A 24,392-nucleotide genomic window follows, 5' to 3' on the forward strand; every position below is an offset into this window, starting at 1 on the left:
TTGGCTTTTTATCCGATTTGCCAGTCTGTGTCTTTTGATTGGGGCGTTTAGTCCATTTACATTTAGGGTTAATATTGTTATGTGTGAATTTGATACTGCCATTTTGATGCTAGCTGGCTATTCTGCCCTTTAGTTGATGCAGATTCTTCATTTTGTTGATGCTCTTTACCATTTGGTATGTTTTTGGAGTGGCTGGTACTGGTTGTCCCTTTCTATGTGTAGTGCCTCTTTCAGGAGCTCTTGTAAAGCAGGCGTGGTGGTGACAAAATCTCTGAGTACTTGCTTGTTCGCAAAGGATTTTATTTTTCCTTCATTTATGAAGCTTAGTTTGGCTGGATATGAAATTCTGGGTTGAAAGTTCTTTTCTTTAAGGATGTTGAATATCGGCCCCCACTCTCTTCTGGCTTGTGGGGTTTCTGCTGAGAGATCTGCTGTGAGTCTGATAGGCTTCCCTTTGTGGGTAACCTGAACTTTCTCTCTGGCTGCCCTTAGCATTTTCTCCTTCATTTCAACCCTGGTGAATCTGACGATTACGTGCCTTGGGGTTGCTCATTTTGAGGAATATCATTGTGGTGTTCTCTGTATTTCCTGCACTGGAATATTGGTCTGCCTTGCTAGGTTGGAGACGTTTTCCTGGGTAATATCCTGAAGAGTACTTTCCAGCTTGGATTCATTCTCTTCGTCACATTCAGGTACACCTATGAAACGTAGATTAGGTCTTTTCACATAGTCCCATATTTCTTGGGGTCTTTGTTCATTCCTTTTTATGCTTTTGTTCTCTAATCTTGCCTTCTCATTCTGTTTCACTGAGTTGATCTTCGACCTCAGATATCCTTTCTTCTGCTTGGTCAATTCAGCTGTTGAAACTTGTGTATGCTTCACGAAGTTCTCGTGTTGTGTTTCTCAGCTCCATCAATTCACTTATATGCCTCTCTACATTGTCCATTCTCGTTAGCATTATGTCAAATCTTATTTCAAGGTTCTTAGTTTCTTTGCATGGGTTAGAACATGTTATTTTAGCTCACAGAAGTTTCTCATTACCCACCTTCTGATGTCTGATTCTGTCATTTCATCACACGCATTCTCCGTCCAGCCTTGTTCCCTTGCTGGTGAGGAGTTGTGACTCCTTGCAGGAGGAGAGGTGTTCTGGTTTTGGGTGTTTTCCTCCTTTTTGCACTGGTTTCTTCCCATCTTTGTGGATCTATCCACCTGTCTTCTTTGTAGTTGCTGATTTTCAGATAGGGTCTCTGAGTGGACATCCAGTTTGTTCATGATGAAGTTATTTCTGTTTCTTAGTTTTCCTTCTAACAGTCTGGCCCCTCTGCTGTAGGACTGCTGAGGTCCACCGCAGGCCCTGCTTGCCTGGGGATCACCTGCAGCAGCTGCAGAACAGTAAGGGTTGCTACCAGTTTCTTCTTCTTCTATCTTTGTCCCAGAATGATGCCTGCCAAATGTCAGGCTGATCAGTTTTTTGTGAGGTGACTCTTTGGATATATGGGGGTCAGGGAGCTGCCTGAGGAGACAGTCTTTCCTTTATAGAAGCTCAAGTGCTGAGCTGTGAGCTCCATTGTTCATTCAGAGATGCTGGGCAGGTACGTTTAAATCTGCTGCAGCAGAACTCATAGATCCCCCTTTTTTTCCCCAGGTGCTCTGTCCCAGGGAGTTAGGGCTTGATTTATGAGTTTCTGTTGTGCTGCTTGCTTTTTTATCAGGGCTGCCCTGCCCAGCAACAAGGCAGCCTAGTCACTGTCTCCCTGCAGAGGCGTTGCTGAGCTGCTGTGGGCTCTGCCCAGCTGCCATGTGAACTTCCCTGCAGTCCTGTTTATGTGGGTGTTTGTAGATCTGCCTCGGCAATGCTGGCCCACCTCTGTAATGGCAGACTCTTGCCTCTGTAATGGTGGGTTGCCTCAGCAATGGTGGGCTGCCTCAGCTATGGTAGACTAACTCTGTAGGTTTGGAGTGCCTCAGTAATGGCAGATGCCCCTTCCCCACAGAGCTGGACTGTCCCAGGTTCAGCTGTGCTTGCCTTGAAACTCTCAACCCAGAGGGTTTCCAATTGCTGGGTTTTGTGGTGGGGGCAGGCGGGGGGGACCCGCCGAGGCTGATCACCTGGCTCCCTGCCTCAGAGTCTTTTTTTTTTTTCAGTTGAACAGTTGACTCCCAGGTATTCCAGTCGCCTGCTGAAAAAACACTGGGATCTGTGTGATTCCCCATGCAGTGACCCACTGCACTGTCTGAAACAACGGCGCTGAGATTCGTGGCACTTTTTCGCCTGGTAATCTCCTGGCCTGGCTCCCTGTTTCAGTCCCCTGTTGAATGAGGTGTATAGGCGACTCTAACTTCCTGGAGTTCCAATCACCAGCTTAAAAGGACAACCAGACCAGTGTATTTTGTATGGAGAACTGCCACGCTGGACCAGCAGCAAAATAGCCGCGCTGGCCAAAACAGCCGCACTGGTGACTCATGGGGCTCCTCTGCCTGGGAATCTCCTGATCTCTGGGCAATAAAGATCCATCTGGAAATGCGGTGTCCACTCACCCTCTGCGCTTTCGCTGGGAGCTGCAATCCCGAGCTGCTCCTAAATGAGCATCTTGGATCTTCCTCCTGGACTAATAATTTTTATTCACAATTTCAAAGAATAATGTATGCCTTGAAATATATATATTTAATAGAATATGACTGGAGCTTTAACAGTTAAGAAAATTTTATCCAAAATCCTAACCTACGCTTCAAGTTGGAAGGTATTAGAAAACATGTTGTATCCACCTTTCCAATTTCAATCCATCTTTTCTAATTTTTATTTTCTTCCATATGATGTATTTTCTAAACAGAAGTCACGTAAATTTACACATTGTCAACCTTAGAAGAAAAGATAAACTGAAAACATTCTAGAAATTTAACAGATTTCATTATTAGCTATATTATGCATATGTGTTAACTATAACATTCCATTATATAAAAGCCCATTTTCTGGTTTGTTTATTCACACTAAAACTGTTACACTGTTTTTGATATGCAAGATATTATTCTACGTATTCCAGGATACATACAAATATGTTCTCTATTTCAAGTGGCTCATAGTAATGCAGGAGCTTTACAACTACTTTTTCAAGAACAAAGTGCAAAAGACTCCAAAATTTGAAGTTCAGAATGAGATACAAGGACCCCGAGTGGATATTTTTTTAAATTATAATGCAAAACCCTTGCGGAATTAAAGTCTTACCATAAGAATATGAAGAGTCTCTGCTTATCAAACAGGTTGTTTTTTTTTTTTTAACAAAATGTATATTCTTCCAATAGATGAAGCGTTTAAAGCGTATTCTTAATTATAAAAATATTTAGAAAACACAGTGTAGACCCTTTGTAATACAGATTTCAGAAGGGAACTTAAATTTCTAATCTCCCACAATTTTTTATTTTTAATTAGAGATAAGGTCTTGCATGGACTCAAGCAATTCTCCTAGCTTCATCTCTTGAAGAGCTGGGACTACAGGCATATGTTACCCTGTCTAGTCAAATTTCCAGAATCTCTGGTATTCTTTTAGTCTAATTATAGAACCGAAGGTAAAAATAAAGAAACTGCTCACTGCAAAAATGGTATATATCAAAGTAAATGTAAAAGACATTAAAAGAAACTATACGCTATGTGTAGCAGGGTGATTCCATGATTCCTGTAATGTCATTTAATCTATTAAACACACATTTAAACAGAAGTATTATTACTCATACTCATATTATTTATAACTCAAAATAAAGACACTTACTCAAATAAGTCTAGACCAACATTCCTATTTCCTCTATTGCAAGAAAGCATTCTCCAACATCATTTTCCTGTCAGCATATATTTTCCAGCCCATTTTTTTCAGATCCCACCTCTCAAAGTACTTATCAACTATTTCTTATTTGCCAAGTAAACAAAATAAAAATTAACCCCTCCTATGTCTTTGAAATGGTTATCTCTAATAAAATTTTTAATGCAACCGTAAAACACTGATAGGTAGACAACTGCTACATCTAGAAGATAGTAATATACAAAATGAGATTCAGAGTGAGAATTTAATTTTACAAGTGAGTACTTTACCACAGAATCAGAATCAGAATCAGAATCGTCCTTTAGCCCAGACTTGGGAAAAACACGCTGTGCCCAGAAATGCCTACAGAGGAAAAAGTTACAACAGAAATGAGCAGGTTCATTTCTTAAAACAAAACAAAACTGTCAGTCTATACATCCATGTCCCCTCCCAAAAAGATGGTAAAACAAAGTCTGAGGAAGGTCAGTTAGCTGTACATTAAATAATATTTCTTGATATAATTTAGATATGGCCTCTGTTTTAGAAAACATTTTAGTTACCTATTTCTGCCTCCACCTCTCCCACCTATTAAATATCCAATGAACACTCACCCTTAAACCCGTAGCAAATACTGACAGGCAATACAATGGCACCACCAGACAATAATTTGTCCTTACAAATTATCTAATATCTGACAGAACTTTTGCTACTGAACTGGAATAAATGTGATAACCTAAAACGAGGTAGAAAATGCACTGTCTCTTCTCCATTATCTATTTCTGATTCAAAGATTAATCTGTGTCACTGGAAAATGGGAGTCATGGATCTTCAGCATGTAAACAGTGCCCATTGATTCTGTTTACCCCAGAAAACTACACGGAGCCCCCTGAAACACTGGACATGTTTGAAAGCTGAGGGCACAAAAATCAAAATATAAAGGTTTACATTGTTATCACGAATATTCTTCAGAGAAGATTAAAACACTAAAAATTATAAAATTCAATTGCTGTTATTATATAGATCCTCCCTAATTCAGGTCCACAAAAACCAGCAAGATTAACAATCTTCATAGACACTCAGACACCCAAGTCAGACTGGGGAAAAGTCTCCCTACTGAAAAGTTACAGCTCCATTTCATTCGTTACTATCTAATTATCTTCCGTCCCATAGACTCCCACTTCTGGATCCCTCTCCTGCAGGGACCCATGGCAGTATCCAAACTACACCTTCAGCGTAGGAAGGACAGATGCCTAAAAAGACAAGCTAAAGTAATTGAGATTAGGAGCTCTCTGTTCCTCTGCTGCTGGAAAGTAAGTAAATCTCAGTCAGTAATCCCAAGCATAGGAATGTTACCAAGTACCCAAATGAAGCTTCATTACCGACTTACCAACCAAACCTACCATTGCCCTAACCTACAGGTATATGGGAGAATTGGAAAAAAAAGGCAGAAAGAAAATTACATCCGCCCTGGGTCACAGATCTATGTACTTAAGCAATCTCCAGCTCCCTAATTCGTGAGGTGTTCTAAGGCCTCTGTAAGCTTGGGTGGAAGAAGATAATACCACATTCCTATATACTCCAGAGACTCTTTCCAGTGGCTCAAGTTCTTTTAACATTTTTCAATAAAATCTTTAAAGTTTGGTAGTTCCTCAAAAAGGAACAAAAAGGCAGCAGCCTTTTCAGAACCCCTTGAATGCCCTATTTTAATATGCCTTTCTTCATTACTCCCAACATTCGGTGTTTCCAATTTCTCAAGGGTTTATTTCTCTTCAAACTTAGCTGTGCCCTGCAAATTCCATTCTTATCCACTTTCATTGAGTTCAACAGCTCATTCCATTCTCATCCTCTTCCACTGTGTTCACTAGAGCCACTCCCTCTTTCTGTTATAAAAACGCTCAAAGACAAAATGATGTGAAAGAAGACTGGGTTTTGAATCAAGAAACCTAGTGCAAATCTCATATCTGCCATTTACAATATCCAACTGAATAATTTTATCTCTTTCAGTTTCAGATTCTCCACCCAAACAACCATTTAATCGGGATGGTAAACACAGATTTGACTAATGGAGGATATTTTGTTTAGTCTCCAGGAATTTCTTAAAATTCTGAAATTCTGTGCACTTCTGATTTTTTCTATAGGAAAATGGGGAATATTTAGCTACCATACATGAAAACAATAATACAAAGTAAAAAAAAAAAACCTAAGCAATGCAGAAGAGAAAGTAACAAGAAATCAAGAAAATATTATTTAAATGTCATAGAAAGAAAAAAATAAATCCAGAAAACAAGAAAAAGCTTCATCGAACTAGGCAGGGTACTCAAAGAGAAAACCAAACTGGGTAGTCAGTAAGTGGAGAAATGAATTAGAAATATCTTTTCCGTATATGCTAAATATAGCTAATATAACATAGACTATGTGTTGATATTTTCCATGTGCAGTAAAATGATTTCTCTCTTGGAATGATCTGCTCTTGCTTATGAAACACCTAGAGTCCCTTGGCTACAGATAATTGATATCTGCCTTCAAAACATTGATTGTTAAACAACAACAACAAAAAAAAACAAACAAGAACTGGTTACCAGTGTAATTTCCAAACATATTAGGACAAGCTTTTGGAGTAGCCAAGCTTCTAAGGGACACTCTAAAGAGAACTAATATATAACAAAACGTGACGTTCTGAATTCATCTAATTTAAGCCAGTACCTTGATCCCATTGCTGCACACATCTCTCTCTAAGTATGCTTAGGTGCAAAGTGATTTGAAAAGCCAGGCAGGATGCTTGTCAATTCATGGTTTGGCTACCTGTTAACTACGGAATCGTGAGCCAAAATTTCAATCTATTTTAACAAGAGTTGCATCATCAGTAAGAAAGCAATAATAGCACCAATACTTTGTAAAGCTGTGTGAAGATGACATGAGATGATAAATGTGAATCAGGTAATATGATGTCTAACATAGCTTAGAACACTAAACAGATACTAGTCTCTATTCTCTCTATCCACTTAGTTAACACATCACTTTAAAAAAATCTGTAAAATCGTACCTGTTTAAATGCTTGTCAACGGCAGGATGCACTTTAAAAAAAAGTAAAATGTATTTTAAATAAACAATAGAAAACTATAGAATACTGAAAACATAAAAGAGCACAAGAACTTGTTCCTATAATCTCACTTACTCAGAAGGCTGAGACAGAAATATCACTTGAGGAGCCCAGGAGTTTGAGACCAGCCTGGGCAGCACAGCAAGATTCTATCTTTATAAAAATAATCATGCAGGCTGCTTGTGGTGGCTCACGCCTCTAATCCCAGCACTTTGGGAGGCAGAGGCGGGTGGATCATTTGAGGTCAGTAAATAAAGACAAGCCTGGCCAACATGGTGAAACCTCGTCCCTACTAAAAATACAAAAAGTAGTCAGGTGTGGTGGCCCACACCTGTGATATATCTATTTCTAAAAATACTCAGTGTCAATAGCAATGTGGATACGCCAGGTGATGAGAACCAGTGTGATCTAAAATCAGAGGAGCAACTCATACACCTGGGAATCAATGTCAAAGCAGGTGGCACTACTCCCACATGTCTTTCATGCAACACATCAGAAGAATTTATACCATTGGACTACAAATATTCATCATGATCTTCAACTTGCCCAGTAACTGAGAAGGTATACAATTACAATGACACTTCAGTTGAATGTATACCTCATGTCTCTGCAGGGAAGGGTCCTAAATAGATCAGCTTGGATATAAGTTTGCTGAATTCTTGTAGATAATATATATTATTTCTCACACCCTTGTGGTGTAATGACTTTCCTACATTTAGGGAATCCTCTACTTGAGCCTTCGGAAAATTTCTTCACACACTCATGCAACACGGGAAGACACATACGCCCCAATAAACAGTATCATCCTTTATCAGTTTTGACATACTTCTACTAAATAAAACTGCTACAAGCACTAGATATTAATAAGCTTCTACATTCAGATATCACTCCAATATTCATTCAAAATAAATATTTTTTGAGTCACTTAATGAATTCAACATAACTTTTCTTTCTAAAATAGTCTTCTTTGAAATTTGTTATCCTATAAAGAAATTTCATCAAACCAATGGAACCAATGTATTCATATTCAAGTTTATCTTATTTCAGTACTTAAAATGAACAAAACATCTATCTCTGACGCCTAATAGCAACAAAGAATGGTAATGAGTCACTGTGGTTTGTCCCAATTCTAGCACTCTTTCCTGTTTCCAGTAGTTTCTGGAGCAGCCACAATAAAATCTTCTTTTATGCAAATATTCTATATGCAACTAAAGAGAGTTCACTCAGGTTTCCTCAGCAGAATCCCCAAAATTACACAAATCACTTCTTCTTTTCCCTCCCTCCTGCCTCACAATCTCTCTTCCTTAAGAAAAGTAATTACTCCATCAGTGGTGTCCTTAGTTGTTGTTCTACAGTGTTCACGGGTTGTTACGATCACTTCTTCCCTCTGCTTTTTGTGATATCGTCTGATGTCTACACTTTCTATTGCTTCAAATATTCCTCTTTCCCCTCTTGATGAAAACATGCTGTAGAATTAAAGCAAAATAATGCTGTCCTTTTAGCTTGCTATCTGTTGCATTGCTCTTCAGAGGTTCTTCTATTTAGTTTTGATGTAGAGAGGTTTACAATGATACTACTCAGATCACGGAAAATGACGAGCAGCATCAATGGCACCAAATAACTTATTACAATGCAGAAACTTAGGCTTCCTGAAACAGAATGTGCAGTTTCAATGAGCCCGCTGCTAATTTATTTGGGAAGGGAACTTCCCTTCTACCTTGCATTAACCTGACATAAAATGTTTATTTATAAAATTACCTGTCTCAGATGTTGATCCATCCTTTATTTCTGGGGCTATATTGGAAACGGAATCTTTCTCATCACTTAGATCCTGAAGGGGATTTGAAGAAAAATAATCAACACATAAAGGATATATCATAGACTACACAGTTAATAGTTCAAAATACAAATGAGGGTGTAATTACCTCCAAGGTGAGTTGTTTCTGAGAAGACACTGAAGAGAAAAAGGGATACATAATAAACCATATGTAAATGTGGTAAAGATATAGAAACATTCATTCCGTATTAGCATCAACCTGTATTTTCCTGCCTGTATTCGCGTAGGCTTTGAGGTTTTATACTTTGTGTCTTGAAACAGGAACATGACAGAAACACACTGAAGAAAACAACAATACAGGCTTCACAATATATACTCTGACAATTTCAAATGCGATGTAATTTTTCATATAAATATTTCAAAAATAAGAGAGTATCAGTAACAATGTCAATATGCTGAGGAATGAGGACCAATGTGATCTAAAACCAGAGAAGCAACTCAGACACCTGGGAATCAATGTCAAAGCAGGTGGCACTACTCCCACATATCTTTCATGCAACATATCAAAAGAATTTATATCACGAGACTACAAATATTCCTCATGCTCTTTACCTTGCCCAATAACTGAGAAGGTACACAATTACAATGACACTTCAGTTGAATGTATACTTCATGTCTACAGGGAAGGGTCCTAAATAGATCAGCTTGGATATAAGTTGGGTGAATACTTGTAGATAATATCCATTATTTCTCAAACCCTTGTGGTGAAATGACTTTCCTACATTGAGGGAATCCTCTACTTGAGCTTGCTGAAAGTTTCTTCACACACTCATGCAACACGGTAAGACACATAGGCCTCAATAAACAGTATCATCCTTTATCAGTTTTGACATACTTCTACTAAATAAAACTGCTACAAGCATTAGATATGAATCAGCATTTACATTCAGATATCACTCCAATATTCATTGAAATTAACCATTTTTGGAGTCAGTTAATTAATTCAACATAATTTTTGTTTCTAAAATAGTCTTCTTTGAAATGTCAATTTCTCTAAAGAAATTTAATTAAATAGCTATTTTATTCAAGAGTTAGCTCCTTGACCAATGGAGCCAATCTATTCATATTCAAGTTTATCTTATTTCAATAATTGAAATGAACAAAACATCTATCTCTGATGCCTAACAGCAACAAAGAAGGGTAATGAGTCACTGCAATTTATCCCAATTCTAGCACTCTTTCCTGTTTCCAGTAGTTTCTGGAGCAGGCAAAATAAAATCTTCTTTTACGCAGATATTCTACATAAATCCAAAGTGAGTTCATTCACGTTTCCTCAGCAGAAACCCCTAAATTACATACATAACCTTTCCTTTTCCCTCTTTGCTGCCTCACAATCCCTCTTCCTTGGAGAAAATAATTATTACATCAGTGGTCTCATTAGTTCTCTCATTCTACAGTGTTTATGGGTTATTGCAATCACTTCATCCCTCTGGTTTCAGCAATACAACCTGATGTCTATCATTTCTATTACTACATCTCTTTTTCCCTTCCTTCCAGAAGAAAACATGCTGTAGAATTAAAGTAAAATCATGCTGTCCCCTGAGCTGCCTATGTCTTGAATTGCTCTTCAGAGGTCCTTCTATTTAATTTCGACATAAAGAAGTTTACAATCGTACTACTCAGATCACCGACAAGGACCCGCAGCATCAGTGGCACCAAATAACTTATTATAAATGCAGAATCTCAGGCTTCCTGAATCAGAATATGCAGTTTCATCGAGCCCCCTACTGATTTATTTGGGAAGAGAAGTTCCCTTCTATCTTGCATTAACCTGATATTAAATGTGTATGGTAAAATTACCTGTCCCAGATTTTGATCCATCCTTTATTTCTGGGGCTATATTCAAAACAGAATCTTTCTTGTCACTTGTAGCCTGAATCAGATTTGAAGCACAATAATCAGCACATAACGTCTATTTCACAGACTACACAATTAATAGTTCAAAATACAAATAGGAGTGTAATTACCTTCAAGGCCGGTTGTTTCTGAGAAGACACTGAAAAGAAAAAGGGATACATAATAAATCATATGTAAATATGATAAAGATATCCATATATTCATGCACTGTTAGCATCAACCTGTATTTTCCTGCCTGTATTAGTGTGGGCTTTGAGGTTTTATACTTTGTGCCTTGGGACAGAAATATGACAAAAACACACTGAAGAAAACAGGAATATAGGCGTCACAAATTCCAACATGATATAATTTGACATATAACTATTTCTAAAATAAGAGAATATCAATATCAATATCAATGTGCAAATCCTTAGTGATGATGACCAATGTGATCTACAATCAGAGGAGCAACTCATACACCTGGGAATCAATGTCAAAGCAGGTGGTACATACTCCCTCTTATATTTCATGCAAGACACCAGAAGGATTTATACCATTATACTACAAACATTCATCATGCTCTTTCACTTGCCCGATAATGGAGAAGGTACACAATGACAATGACACTTCAGTTAAATGTACAGCTCAGGTCTCCTCAGTGGAAGTGTCCCTAATTGATCAGCTTGCATATATGTTTGGTGAATCCCAGTAAATAATATTCCTTATTTCTCACATTCATGTGGTGTACTAATTAGCCTGTGTTTCTTCTATCCTGTTGTTTAGTTTTCCAAAAGTTTCATCATCCATGACAACAAGGTATTATATAAAATCCTCAATAAAAAGTATCAACGATTGTCAATTTTGACAAACTTCTATAAAATAATACTGCCTCATTAGATATTAATATGCTGTCACGTTCAAAAATCGCTCCAATATGGATTGAAATAACCCATTTTAGAGTGAATTAATGAACTCAACAATACTTTCATTTCTAAAAGTCTTCTTTAAAATAGCATATTATTCTCTAAAGAATTTTGATTAAATAGCTATGTGTTCCAAGAGTTACCTCCTTGAACAACAAAGGCAATGTATTCATATTCAAGTTTATCTGATTTTTATAACTAAAATAAAAAAATGTATCTCTGTTGCCTAACAGTAACGAAGAGGAGCAATGGGTCAGTGTGATTTATCTGTATTCCAGCTCTCCTTTCTGCTTCCAGTAGTTCCTGGATCAGCCACAAAAAAATCTTTTATGCAAATATTCTATGTACAACTAAAGAGAGTTCACTCAGGTTTCCTCAGCAGAATCCCCAAAATTACACAAATAACTTCTTCTTTTCACTCCCTCCTGCCTCACAATCTCTCTCCCTTAAGGAAAGTAATTACTCCATCAGTGGTGTCCTTAGTTGTTGTTCTACAGTGTTCACGGGTTGTTACGATCACTTCTTCCCTCTGCTTTTTGTGATATCGTCTGATGTCTACACTTTCTATTGCTTCAAATATTCCTCTTTCCCCTCTTGATGAAAACATGCTGTAGAATTAAAGCAAAATAATGCTGTCCTTTTAGCTTGCTATCTGTTGCATTGCTCTTCAGAGGTTCTTCTATTTAGTTTTGATGTAGAGAGGTTTACAATGATACTACTCAGATCACGGAAAATGACGAGCAGCATCAATGGCACCAAATAACTTATTACAATGCAGAAACTTAGGCTTCCTGAAACAGAATGTGCAGTTTCAATGAGCCCGCTGCTAATTTATTTGGGTAGGGAACTTCCCTTCTACCTTGCATTAACCTGACATAAAATGTTTATTATAAAATTACCTGTCTCAGATGTTGATCCATCCTTTATTTCTGGGGCTATATTGGAAACGGAATCTTTCTCATCACTTATAGCCTGAAGGGGATTTGAAGAAAAATAATCAACACATAAAGAATATATCATAGACTACACAGTTAATAGTTCAAAATACAAATGAGGGTGTAATTACCTCCAAGGTCAGTTGTTTCTGAGAAGACACTGAAAAGAAAAAGGGATACATAATAAACCATATGTAAATGTGGTAAAGATACATTCATTCCGTATTAGCATCAACCTGTCTTTTCCTGCCCGTATTCGTGTAGGCTTTGAGGTTTTATACTTTGTGTCTTGAAACAGGAACATGACAGAAACACACTGAGAAAAACAACAATACAGGCTTCACAATATATACTCTGGCAATTTCAAATGCGATGTAATTTTACATATAAATATTTCAAAAATAAGAGAGTATCAGTATCAATGTCAATATGCTGAGGAATGAGGACCAATGTGATCTAAAACCAGAGAAGCAACTCAGACACCTGGGAATCAATGTCAAAGCAGGTGGCACTACTCTCACATATCGTTCATGCAACATATCAAAAGAATTTATAGCACTAGACTACAAATATTCCTCATGCTCTTTAACTTGCCCAATAACTGAGAAGGTACACAATTACAATGACACTTCAGTTGAATGTATACTTCATGTCTACAGGGAAGGGTCCTAAATAGATCAGCTTGGATATAAGTTGGGTGAATACTTGTAGATAATATCCATTATTTCTCAAACCCTTGTGGTGTAATGACTTTCCTACATTGAGGGAATCCTCTACTTGAGCTTGCTGAAAGTTTCTTCACACACTCATGCAACACGGTCAGACTCATAGGCCTCAATAAACAGTATCATCCTTTATCAGTTTTGACATACTTCTACTAAATAAAACTGCTACAAGCACTAGATATTAATAAGCTTCTACATTCAGATATCACTCCAATATTCATTGAAAATAAACTATTTGGGAGTCAATTAATGATTTCAACATTATTTTCTTTCCAATATAGTCTGGTTTGAAGTATCATGTTTTTCACTAAAGAACTTTTATTAAACTGCTATTTGATCCAAAAGTTAGCTCCTCAAAAAACAAAGTGAATGTACGTATATTCATGTTTATCTCATTCAAATAACTAACGTCAACAAAACATATGTCTCCGATGCCCAAGAGTAACAAAGGCTAGTATAGACAAACACAGGACAGAATATTGAAAACATAAAAGGGCACAGTGGCTTGTTAATATAATCTCAGCTACTCAGAAGGCTGAGACAGAAGTATCACTTGAGCAACCCAGGAGTTTGAGACCAGCCAGGCCAACATAGCAAGATTCTATCTTTATAGAAATAATCATGCACACCGGACATGGTGGCTAAAGCTTGTAATCCCAGCACTTTGGGAGGCAGAATCCCTGGAAGTCAGGTGATTGAGACCATCATGGCCAACATGGTGAAACCCCATCGCTTCTAAAAATACAAAAATTAGCTGGTGTGGTGGCACACACCTGTAGTGCCAGCTACTAGGGAGGTGGGGGCAGGAGAATCACTTGATTCCAAGAGATGGAGGTTGCAATGAGCCATGTCTGTATCATTGCACTCTAGCCTGGGCAGCAGAAAGTGTGAGACTGTGTCTTAAAATTAAAAAGAAACAGAAACAAAGAAAGAAAAGAAAAAAGAAGAATCAGTAAATAATATAATAGAAAGGCGTAAACAGCTTACAATTTTTTAAAGAATCTTCATGAGGAATCCTCTTTATTTCATGTGGTCTTGAAACAATCTAGAAGAAAAACACAATCAGTTTAAGAATAACATACAGCAAGTTAAAATAATTATAATAGCTGCCATTACTACCTAATATAACACAAAATGTACAGCTTTTGAAGTTACACATAGGTAGATTCAAATTTTGAGACTGCCATTTACTTATCTACATATTCTAATGCCCTGATGATTATGACTGGTGTTATAGATAGTCTCAAAATGTGACTCCTTTCAGCTCTAGTTTTTTATTATATAAATACTATGATACTATTAGTTTCTTTTCCTATCCACAACAACCTAGGACAAAAATTTACTCGTATGTAATTTAGGGTATCACTGAATAAGAATAATAATACAAAAGTAAATTAACCACATTATTTTTCAAAATATCTATGCATTATATCTATCTGTGTGAATTACATTTTGTGGGAATAAAATGTGAGCCTGTGGCTTTTAGTAGTACTATATTTAAATGGGTTGGCATTGGAAACAGTACAAGTTGCTTGTATTCTCTGTGTTGAAAGCTAAGAACAAATTATTATATAACTTCGTCTCCTTCCAAAAAATAGAGAACAAAACAACCATCCACCTTATAGAGTAATGATTGATGAATGAAAGCCACACATAGCTGCTAAAGAGAAAGCTGCAATAAGTATGCTCATAATAGAAACAGAGGTGAAATAAAAAAACAGACACTAAAGACATGTGTTCTGCAAGGAAAAAGTTAAGACTGAGGTAAATCGTGTGAGATGGATTTTCTGGATACAGCACACCCACGGATTTTGGCTTTTTATCCGATTTGCCAGTCTGTGTCTTTTGATTGGGGCGTTTAGTCCATTTACATTTAGGGTTAATATTGTTATGTGTGAATTTGATACTGCCATTTTGATGCTAGCTGGCTATTCTGCCCTTTAGTTGATGCAGATTCTTCATTTTGTTGATGCTCTTTACCATTTGGTATGTTTTTGGAGTGGCTGGTACTGGTTGTCCCTTTCTATGTGTAGTGCCTCTTTCAGGAGCTCTTGTAAAGCAGGCGTGGTGGTGACAAAATCTCTGAGTACTTGCTTGTTCGCAAAGGATTTTATTTTTCCTTCATTTATGAAGCTTAGTTTGGCTGGATATGAAATTCTGGGTTGAAAGTTCTTTTCTTTAAGGATGCTGAATATCGGCCCCCACTCTCTTCTGGCTTGTGGGGTTTCTGCTGAGAGATCTGCTGTGAGTCTGATAGGCTTCCCTTTGTGGGTAACCTGAACTTTCTCTCTGGCTGCCCTTAGCATTTTCTCCTTCATTTCAACCCTGGTGAATCTGACGATTACGTGCCTTGGGGTTGCTCGTTTTGAGGAATATCCTTGTGGTGTTCTCTGTATTTCCTGCACTGGAATATTGGTCTGCCTTGCTAGGTTGGAGACGTTTTCCTGGGTAATATCCTGAAGAGTACTTTCCAGCTTGGATTCATTCTCTTCGTCACATTCAGGTACACCTATGAAACGTAGATTAGGTCTTTTCACATAGTCCCATATTTCTTGGGGTCTTTGTTCATTCCTTTTTATGCTTTTGTTCTCTAATCTTGCCTTCTCATTCTGTTTCACTGAGTTGATCTTCGACCTCAGATATCCTTTCTTCTGCTTGGTCAATTCAGCTGTTGAAACTTGTGTATGCTTCACGAAGTTCTCGTGTTGTGTTTCTCAGCTCCATCAATTCACTTATATGCCTCTCTACATTGTCCATTCTCGTTAGCATTATGTCAAATCTTATTTCAAGGTTCTTAGTTTCTTTGCATGGGTTAGAACATGTTATTTTAGCTCACAGAAGTTTCTCATTACCCACCTTCTGATGTCTGATTCTGTCATTTCATCACACGCATTCTCCGTCCAGCCTTGTTCCCTTGCTGGTGAGGAGTTGTGACTCCTTGCAGGAGGAGAGGTGTTCTGGTTTTGGGTGTTTTCCTCCTTTTTGCACTGGTTTCTTCCCATCTTTGTGGATCTATCCACCTGTCTTCTTTGTAGTTGCTGATTTTCAGATTGCGTCTCTGAGTGGACATCCAGTTTGTTCATGACGAAGTTATTTCTGTTTCTTAGTTTTCCTTCTAACAGTCTGGCCCCTCTGCTGTAGGACTGCTGAGGTCCACCGCAGGCCCTGCTTGCCTGGGGATCACCTGCAGCAGCTGCAGAACAGTAAGGGTTGCTACCAGTTTCTTCTTCTTCTATCTTTGTCCCAGAATGATGCCTGCCAAATGTCAGGCTGATCAGTTTTTTGTGAGGTGACTCTTTGGATATATGGGGGTCAGGGAGCTGCCTGAGGAGACAGTCTTTCCTTTATAGAAGCTCAAGTGCTGAGCTGTGAGCTCCATTGTTCACTCAGAGATGCTGGGCAGGTACGTTTAAATCTGCTGCAGCAGAACTCATAAATCCCCCCTTTTTTCCCCAGGTGCTCTGTCCCAGGGAGTTAGGGCTTGATTTATGAGTTTCTGTTGTGCTGCTTGCTTTTTTATCAGGGCTACCCTGCCCAGCAACGAGGCAGCCTAGTCACTGTCTCCCTGCAGAGGCTTTGCTGAGCTGCTGTGGGCTCTGCCCGGCTGCCATGTGAACTTCCCTGCAGTCCTGTTTATGTGGGTGTTTGTAGATCTGCCTCGGCAATGCTGGCCCACCTCTGTAATGGCAGACTCTCTCTGTAATGGCGGGTTGCCTCAGCAATGGTGGGCTGCGTCAGCAATGGCAGACTACCTCTGTAGGTTTGGAGTGCCTCAGTAATGGCAGATGCCCCTTCCCCACAGAGCTGGACTGTCCCAGGTTCAGCTGTGCTTGCCTTGAAACTCTCAACCCAGATGGTTTCCAATTGCTGGGTTTTGTGGCGGGGGCGGGCGGGGGGGACCCGCCGAGCCTGATCACCTGGCTCCCTGCCTCAGAGTCTTTTTTTTTTTCAGTTGAACAGTTGACTCCCAGGTGTTCCAGTCGCCTGCTGAAAAAACACCGGGATCTGTGTGATTTCCCATGCGGTGACCCACTGCACTGTCTGAAACAACGGCGCTGAGATTCGTGGCACTTTTTCACCTGGTAATCCCCTGGCCTGGCTCCCTGTTTCAGACCCCTGTTTAATGAGGTGTATGGGCGACTCTAACTTCCTGGAGTTCCAATCACCAGCTTAAAAGGACAACCACACCAGTGTATTTTGTATGGAGAACTGCCACGCTGGAGCACCAGCAAAATAGCCGCGCTGGCCAAAACAGCCGCACTGGTGACTCATGGGGCTCCTCTGCCTGGGAATCTCCTGATCTCTGGGCAATAAAGATCCATCTGGAAATGCGGTGTCCACTCACCCTCTGCGCTTTCGCTGGGAGCTGCAATCCCGAGCTGCTCCTAAATGAGCATCTTGGATCTTCCTCCTGGACTAATAATTTTTATTCACAATTTCAAAGAATAATGTATGCCTTGAAATATATATATTTAATAGAATATGACTGGAGCTTTAACAGTTAAGAAAATTTTATCCAAAATCCTAACCTACGCTTCCAGTTGGAAGGTATTAGAAGACATGTTGTATCCACCTTTCCAATTTCAATCCATCTTTTCTAATTTTTATTTTCTTCCATATGATGTATTTTCTAAACAGAAGTCACGTAAATTTACACATTGTCAACCTTAGAAGAAAAGATAAACTGAAAACATTCTAGAAATTTAACAGATTTCATTATTAGCTATATTATGCATATGTGTTAACTATAACATTCCATTATATAAAAGCCCATTTTCTGGTTTGTTTATTCACACTAAAACTGTTACACTGTTTTTGATATGCAAGATATTATTCTAGGTATTCCAGGATACATACAAATATGTTCTCTATTTCAAGTGGCTCATAGTAATGCAGGAGCTTTACAACTACTTTTTCAAGAACAAAGTGCAAAAGACTCCAAAATTTGAAGTTCAGAATGAGATACAAGGACCCCGAGTGGATATTTTTTTAAATTATAATGCAAAACCCTTGCGGAATTAAAGTCTTACCATAAGAATATGAAGAGTCTCTGCTTATCAAACAGGTTGTTTTTTTTTTTTAACAAAATGTATATTCTTCCAATAGATGAAGTGTTTAAAGCGCATTCTTAATTATAAAAATATTTAGAAAACACAGTGTAGACCCTTTGTAATACAGATTTCAGAAGGGAACTTAAATTTCTAATCTCCCACAATTTTTTATTTTTAATTGGAGATAAGGTCTTGCATGGACTCAAGCAATTCTCCTAGCTTCATCTCTTGAAGAGCTGGGACTACAGGCATATGTTACCCTGTCTAGTCAAATTTCCAGAATCTCTGGTATTCTTTTAGTCTAATTATAGAACCGAAGGTAAAAATAAAGAAACTGTCCACTGCAAAAATGGTATATATCAAAGTAAATGTAAAAGAAATTAAAAGAAACTATACGCTATGTGTAGCAGGGTGATTCCATGATTCCTGTAATGTCATTTAATCTATTAAACACACATTTAAACAGAAGTATTATTACTCATACTCATATTATTTATAACTCAAAATAAAGACACTTACTCAAATAAGTCTAGACCAACATTCCTATTTCCTCTATTGCAAGAAAGCATTCTCCAACATCATTTTCCTGTCAGCATATATTTTCCAGCCCATTTTTTTCAGATCCCACCTCTCAAAGTACTTATCAACTATTTCTTATTTGCCAAGTAAACAAAATAAAAATTAACCCCTCCTATGTCTTTGAAATGGTTATCTCTAATAAAATTTTTAATGCAACTGTAAAACACTGATAGGTAGACAACTGCTACATCTAGAAGATAGTAATATACAAAATGAGATTCAGAGTGAGAATTTAATTTTACAAGTGAGTACTTTACCACAGAATCAGAATCAGAGTCAGAATCGTCCTTTAGCCCAGACTTGGGAAAAACACGCTGTGCCCAGAAATGCCTACAGAGGAAAAAGTTACAACAGAAATGAGCAGGTTCATTTCTTAAAACAAAACAAAACTGTCAGTCTATACATCCATGTCCCCTCCCAAAAAGATGGTAAAACAAAGTCTGAGGAAGGTCAGTTAGCTGTACATTAAATAATATTTCTTGATATACTTTAGATATGGCCTCTGTTTTAGAAAACATTTTAGTTACCTATTTCTGCCTCCACCTCTCCCACCTATTAAATATCCAATGAACACTCACCCTTAAACCCGTAACAAATACTGACAGGCAATACAATGGCACCACCAGACAATAATTTGTCCTTACAAATTATCTAATATCTGACAGAACTTTTGCTACTGAACTGGAATAAATGTGATAACCTAAAACGAGGTAGAAAATGCACTGTCTCTTCTCCATTATCTATTTCTGATTCAAAGATTAATCTGTGTCACTGGAAAATGGGAGTCATGGATCTTCAGCATGTAAACAGTGCCCACTGATTCTGTTTACCCCAGAAAACTACACGGAGCCCCCTGAAACACTGGACATGTTTGAAAGCTGAGGGCACAAAAATCAAAATATAAAGGTTTACATTGTTATCACGAATATTCTTCAGAGAAGATTAAAACACTAAAAATTATAAAATTCAATTGCTGTTATTATATAGATCCTCCCTAATTCAGGTCCACAAAAACCAGCAAGATTAACAATCTTCATAGACACTCAGACACCCAAGTCAGACTGGGGAAAAGTCTCCCTACTGAATAGTTACAGCTCCATTTCATTCGTTACTATCTAATTATCTTCCTTCCCATAGACTCCCACTTCTGGATCCCTCTCCTGCAGGGACCCATGGCAGTATCCAATCTACACCTTCAGCCTAGGAAGGACAGATGCCTAAAAAGACAAGCTAAAGTAATTGAGATTAGGAGCTCTCTGTTCCTCTGCTGCTGGAAAGTAAGTAAATCTCAGTCAGTAATCCCAAGCATAGGAATGTTACCAAGTACCCAAATGAAGCTTCATTACCGACTTACCAACCAAACCTACCATTGCCCTAACCTACAGGTATATGGGAGAATTGGAAAAAAAAGGCAGAAAGAAAATTACATCCGCCCTGGGTCACAGATCTATGTACTTAAGCAATCTCCAGCTCCCTAATTCGTGAGGTGTTCTAAGGCCTCTGTAAGCTTGGGTGGAAGAAGATAATACCACATTCCTATATACTCCAGAGACTCTTTCCAGTGGCTCAAGTTCTTTTAACATTTTTCAATAAAATCTTTAAAGTTTGGTAGTTCCTCAAAAAGGAACAAAAAGGCAGCAGCCTTTTCAGAACCCCTTGAATGCCCTATTTTAATATGCCTTTCTTCATTACTCCCAACATTCGGTGTTTCCAATTTCTCAAGGGTTTATTTCTCTTCAAACTTAGCTGTGCCCTGCAAATTCCATTCTTATCCACTTTCATTGAGTTCAACAGCTCATTCCATTCTCATCCTCTTCCACTGTGTTCACTAGAGCCACTCCCTCTTTCTGTTATAAAAACACTCAATGACAAAATGATGTGAAAGAAGACTGGGTTTTGAATCAAGAAACCTAGTGCAAATCTCATATCTGCCATTTACAATATCCAACTGAATAATTTTATCTCTTTCAGTTTCAGATTCTCCACCCAAACAACCATTTAATCGGGATGGTAAACACAGATTTGACTAATGGAGGATATTTTGTTTAGTCTCCAGGATTTCTTAAAATTCTGAAATTCTGTGCACTTCTGATTTTGTCTATAGGAAAATGGGGAATATTTAGCTACCATACATGAAAACAATAATAGAAAGTAAAAAAAAAAAAACCTAAGCAATGCAGAAGAGAAAGTAACAAGAAATCAAGAAAATATTATTTAAATGTCATAGAAAGAAAAAAGTAAATCCAGAAAACAAGAAAAAGCTTCATCGAACTAGGCAGGGTACTCAAAGAGAAAACCAAACTGGGTAGTCAGTAAGTGGAGAAATGAATTAGAAATATCTTTTCCGTATATGCCAAATATAGTCAATATAACATAGAGTATGTGTTGATATTCTCCATGTACAGTAAAATGATTTCTCTCTTGGACTGATCTGCTCTTGCTTATGAAACACCTAGAGTCCCTTGGCTACAGATAATTGATATCTGCCTTCAAAACATTGATTGTTAAACAACAACAAAAAAAAAAACAAACAAGAACTGGTTACCAGTGTAATTTCCAAACATATTAGGACAAGCTTTTGGAGTAGCCAAGCTTCTAAGGGACACTCTAAAGAGAACTAATATATAACAAAACGTGACGTTCTGAATTCATCTAATTTAAGCCAGTACCTTGATCCCATTGCTGCACACACCTCTCTCTAAGTATGCTTAGGTGCAAAGTGATTTGAAAAGCCAGGCAGGATGCTTGTCAAATCATGGGTTGGCTACCTGTTAACTACGGAATCATGAGCCAAAATTTCAACCTATTTTAACCAGAGTTGCATCATCAGTAAGAAAGCAATAATAGCACCAATACTTTGTAAAGCTGTGTGAAGATGACATGAGATGATAAATGTGAATCAGGTAATATGATGTCTAACATAGCTTAGAACACTAAACAGATACCAGTCTCTATTCTCTCTATCCACTTAGTTAACACATCACTTTAAAAAAATCTGTAAAATCGTACCTGTTTAAATGCTTGTCAACGGCAGGATGCACTTTAAAAAAAAGTAAAATGTATTTTAAATAAACAATAGAAAACTATAGAATACTGAAAACATAAAAGAGCACAAGAACTTGTTCCTATAATCTCACTTACTCAGAAGGCTGAGACAGAAATATCACTTGAGGAGCCCAGGAGTTTGAGACCAGCCTGGGCAGCACAGCAAGATTCTATCTTTATAACAATAATCATGCAGGCTGCTTGTGGTGGCTCGCGCCTCTAATCCCAGCACTTTGGGAGGCCGAGGTGGGTGGATCATTTGAGGTCAGTAAATAAAGACAAGCCTGGCCAACATGGTGAAACCTCGTCCCTACTAAAAATACAAAAAGTAGTCAGGTGTGGTGGCCCACACCTGTGATATATCTATTTCTAAAAATACTCAGTGTCAATAGCAATGTGGATACGCCAGGTGATGAGAACCAGTGTGATCTAAAATCAGAGGAGCAACTCATACACCTGGGAATCAATGTCAAAGCAGGTGGCACTACTCCCACATGTCTTTCATGAAACACATCAGAAGAATTTATACCATTGGACTACAAATATTCATCATGATCTTCAACCTGACCAGTAACTGAGAAGGTATACAATTACAATGACACTTCAGTTGAATGTATACCTCATGTCTCTGCAGGGAAGGGTCCTAACTAGATCAGCTTGGATATAAGTTTGCTGAATTCTTGTAGATAATATATATTATTTCTCACATCCTTGTGGTGTAATGACTTTCCTACATTGAGGGAATCCTCTACTTGAGCCTTCGGAAAATTTCTTCACACACTCATGCAACACGGGAAGACACATACGCCCCAATAAACAGTATCATCCTTTATCAGTTTTGACATACTTCTACTAAATAAAACTGCTACAAGCACTAGATATTAATAAGCTTCTACATTCAGATATCACTCCAATATTCATTCTAAATAAATACTTTTTGAGTCACTTAATGAATTCAACATAACTTTTCTTTCTAAAATAGTCTTCTTTGAAATATGTTATCCTATAAAGAAATTTCATCAAACCAATGGAGCCAATGTATTCATATTCAAGTTTACCTTATTTCAGTACTTAAAATGAACAAAACATCTATCTCTGACGCCTAATAGCAACAAAGAATGGTAATGAGTCACTGTGGTTTGTCCCAATTCTAGCACTCTTTCCTGTTTCCAGTAGTTTCTGGAGCAGCCACAATAAAATCTTCTTTTATGCAAATATTCTATATGCAACTAAAGAGAGTTCACTCAGGTTTCCTCAGCAGAATCCCCAAAATTACACAAATCACTTCTTTTCAGTCCCTCCTGCCTCACAATCTCTCTTCCTGAAGGAAAGTAATTACTCCATCAGTGGTGTCCTTAGTTGTTGTTCTACAGTGTTCACGGGTTGTTACGATCACTTCTTCCCTCTGCTTTTTGTGATATCGTCTGATGTCTATACTTTCTATTGCTTCAAATCTTTCTCTTTCCCCTCTTGATGAAAACATACTGTAGAATTAAAGCAAAATAATGCTGTCCTTTTAGCTTGCTATCTGTTGCATTGCTCTTCAGAGGTTCTTCTATTTAGTTTTGACGTAGAGAGGTTTACAATGATACTACTCAGATCACGGAAAATGACGAGCAGCATCAATGGCACCAAATAACTTATTACAATGCAGAAACTTAGGCTTCCTGAAACAGAATGTGCAGTTTCAATGAGCCCGCTGCTAATTTATTTGGGAAGGGAACTTCCCTTCTACCTTGCATTAACCTGACATAAAATGTTTATTATAAAATTACCTGTCTCAGATGTTGATCCATCCTTTATTTCTGGGGCTATATTGGAAACGAAATCTTTCTCATCACTTATAGCCTGAAGGGGATTTGAAGAAAAATAACCAACACATAAAGGATATATCATAGACTACACAGTTAATAGTTCAAAATACAAATGAGGGTGTAATTACCTCCAAGGTCAGTTGTTTCTGAGAAGACACTGAAAAGAAAAAGGGATACATAATAAACCATATGTAAATGTGGTAAAGATATAGATACATTCATTCCGTATTAGCATCAACCTGTCTTTTCCTGCCCGTATTCGTGTAGGCTTTGAGGTTTTATGCTTTGTGTCTTGAAACAGGAACATGACAGAAACACACTGAAGAAAGCAACAATACAGGCTTCACAATATATACTCTGACAATTTCAAATGCGATGTAATTTTTCATATAAATATTTCAAAAATGAGAGTATCAGTATCAATGTCAATATGCTGAGGAATGAGGACCAATGTGATCTAAAACCAGAGAAGCAACTCAGACACCTGGGAATCAATGTCAAAGCAGGTGGCACTACTCTCACATATCTTTCATGCAACACGTCAAAAGAATTTATAGCACTAGACTACAAATATTCCTCATGCTCTTTAACTTGCCCAATAACTGAGAAGGTACACAATTACAATGACACTTCAGTTGAATGTATACTTCATGTCTACAGGGAAGGGTCCTAAATAGATCAGCTTGGATATAAGTTGGGTGAATACTTGTAGATAATATCCATTATTTCTCAAACCCTTGTGGTGTAATGACTTTC

At 37.8% G+C, this 24,392-nt stretch overlaps 1 protein-coding gene across 2 annotated transcripts in view; it reads right to left on the minus strand.

Moving 5' to 3' along the window:
* Window positions 1-24,392, minus strand: part of LOC100393583 (uncharacterized) — a 227,223-nt gene that overhangs the window by 132,215 nt on the left and 70,616 nt on the right. For both annotated transcript variants that reach the window (XM_078348925.1, XM_078348926.1), the window contains 13 exons: window positions 23,765-23,793; window positions 23,598-23,670; window positions 21,787-21,817; window positions 19,035-19,107; window positions 14,135-14,192; window positions 12,554-12,582; window positions 12,387-12,459; window positions 10,696-10,724; window positions 10,529-10,601; window positions 8,817-8,845; window positions 8,650-8,722; window positions 6,835-6,865; window positions 4,082-4,154 (listed from right to left, as the gene is read on the minus strand). In XM_078348925.1, coding sequence (XP_078205051.1) covers window positions 4,082-4,154; window positions 6,835-6,865; window positions 8,650-8,722; window positions 8,817-8,845; window positions 10,529-10,601; window positions 10,696-10,724; window positions 12,387-12,459; window positions 12,554-12,582; window positions 14,135-14,192; window positions 19,035-19,107; window positions 21,787-21,817; window positions 23,598-23,670; window positions 23,765-23,793 — 674 coding nt within the window. The remainder of the gene's footprint in view (window positions 1-4,081; window positions 4,155-6,834; window positions 6,866-8,649; window positions 8,723-8,816; window positions 8,846-10,528; window positions 10,602-10,695; window positions 10,725-12,386; window positions 12,460-12,553; window positions 12,583-14,134; window positions 14,193-19,034; window positions 19,108-21,786; window positions 21,818-23,597; window positions 23,671-23,764; window positions 23,794-24,392) is intronic.

This window comes from Callithrix jacchus, chromosome 14 (genome assembly GCF_049354715.1).
Source record: "Callithrix jacchus isolate 240 chromosome 14, calJac240_pri, whole genome shotgun sequence".
Classification (NCBI taxonomy): Eukaryota; Metazoa; Chordata; class Mammalia; order Primates; family Cebidae; genus Callithrix; species Callithrix jacchus.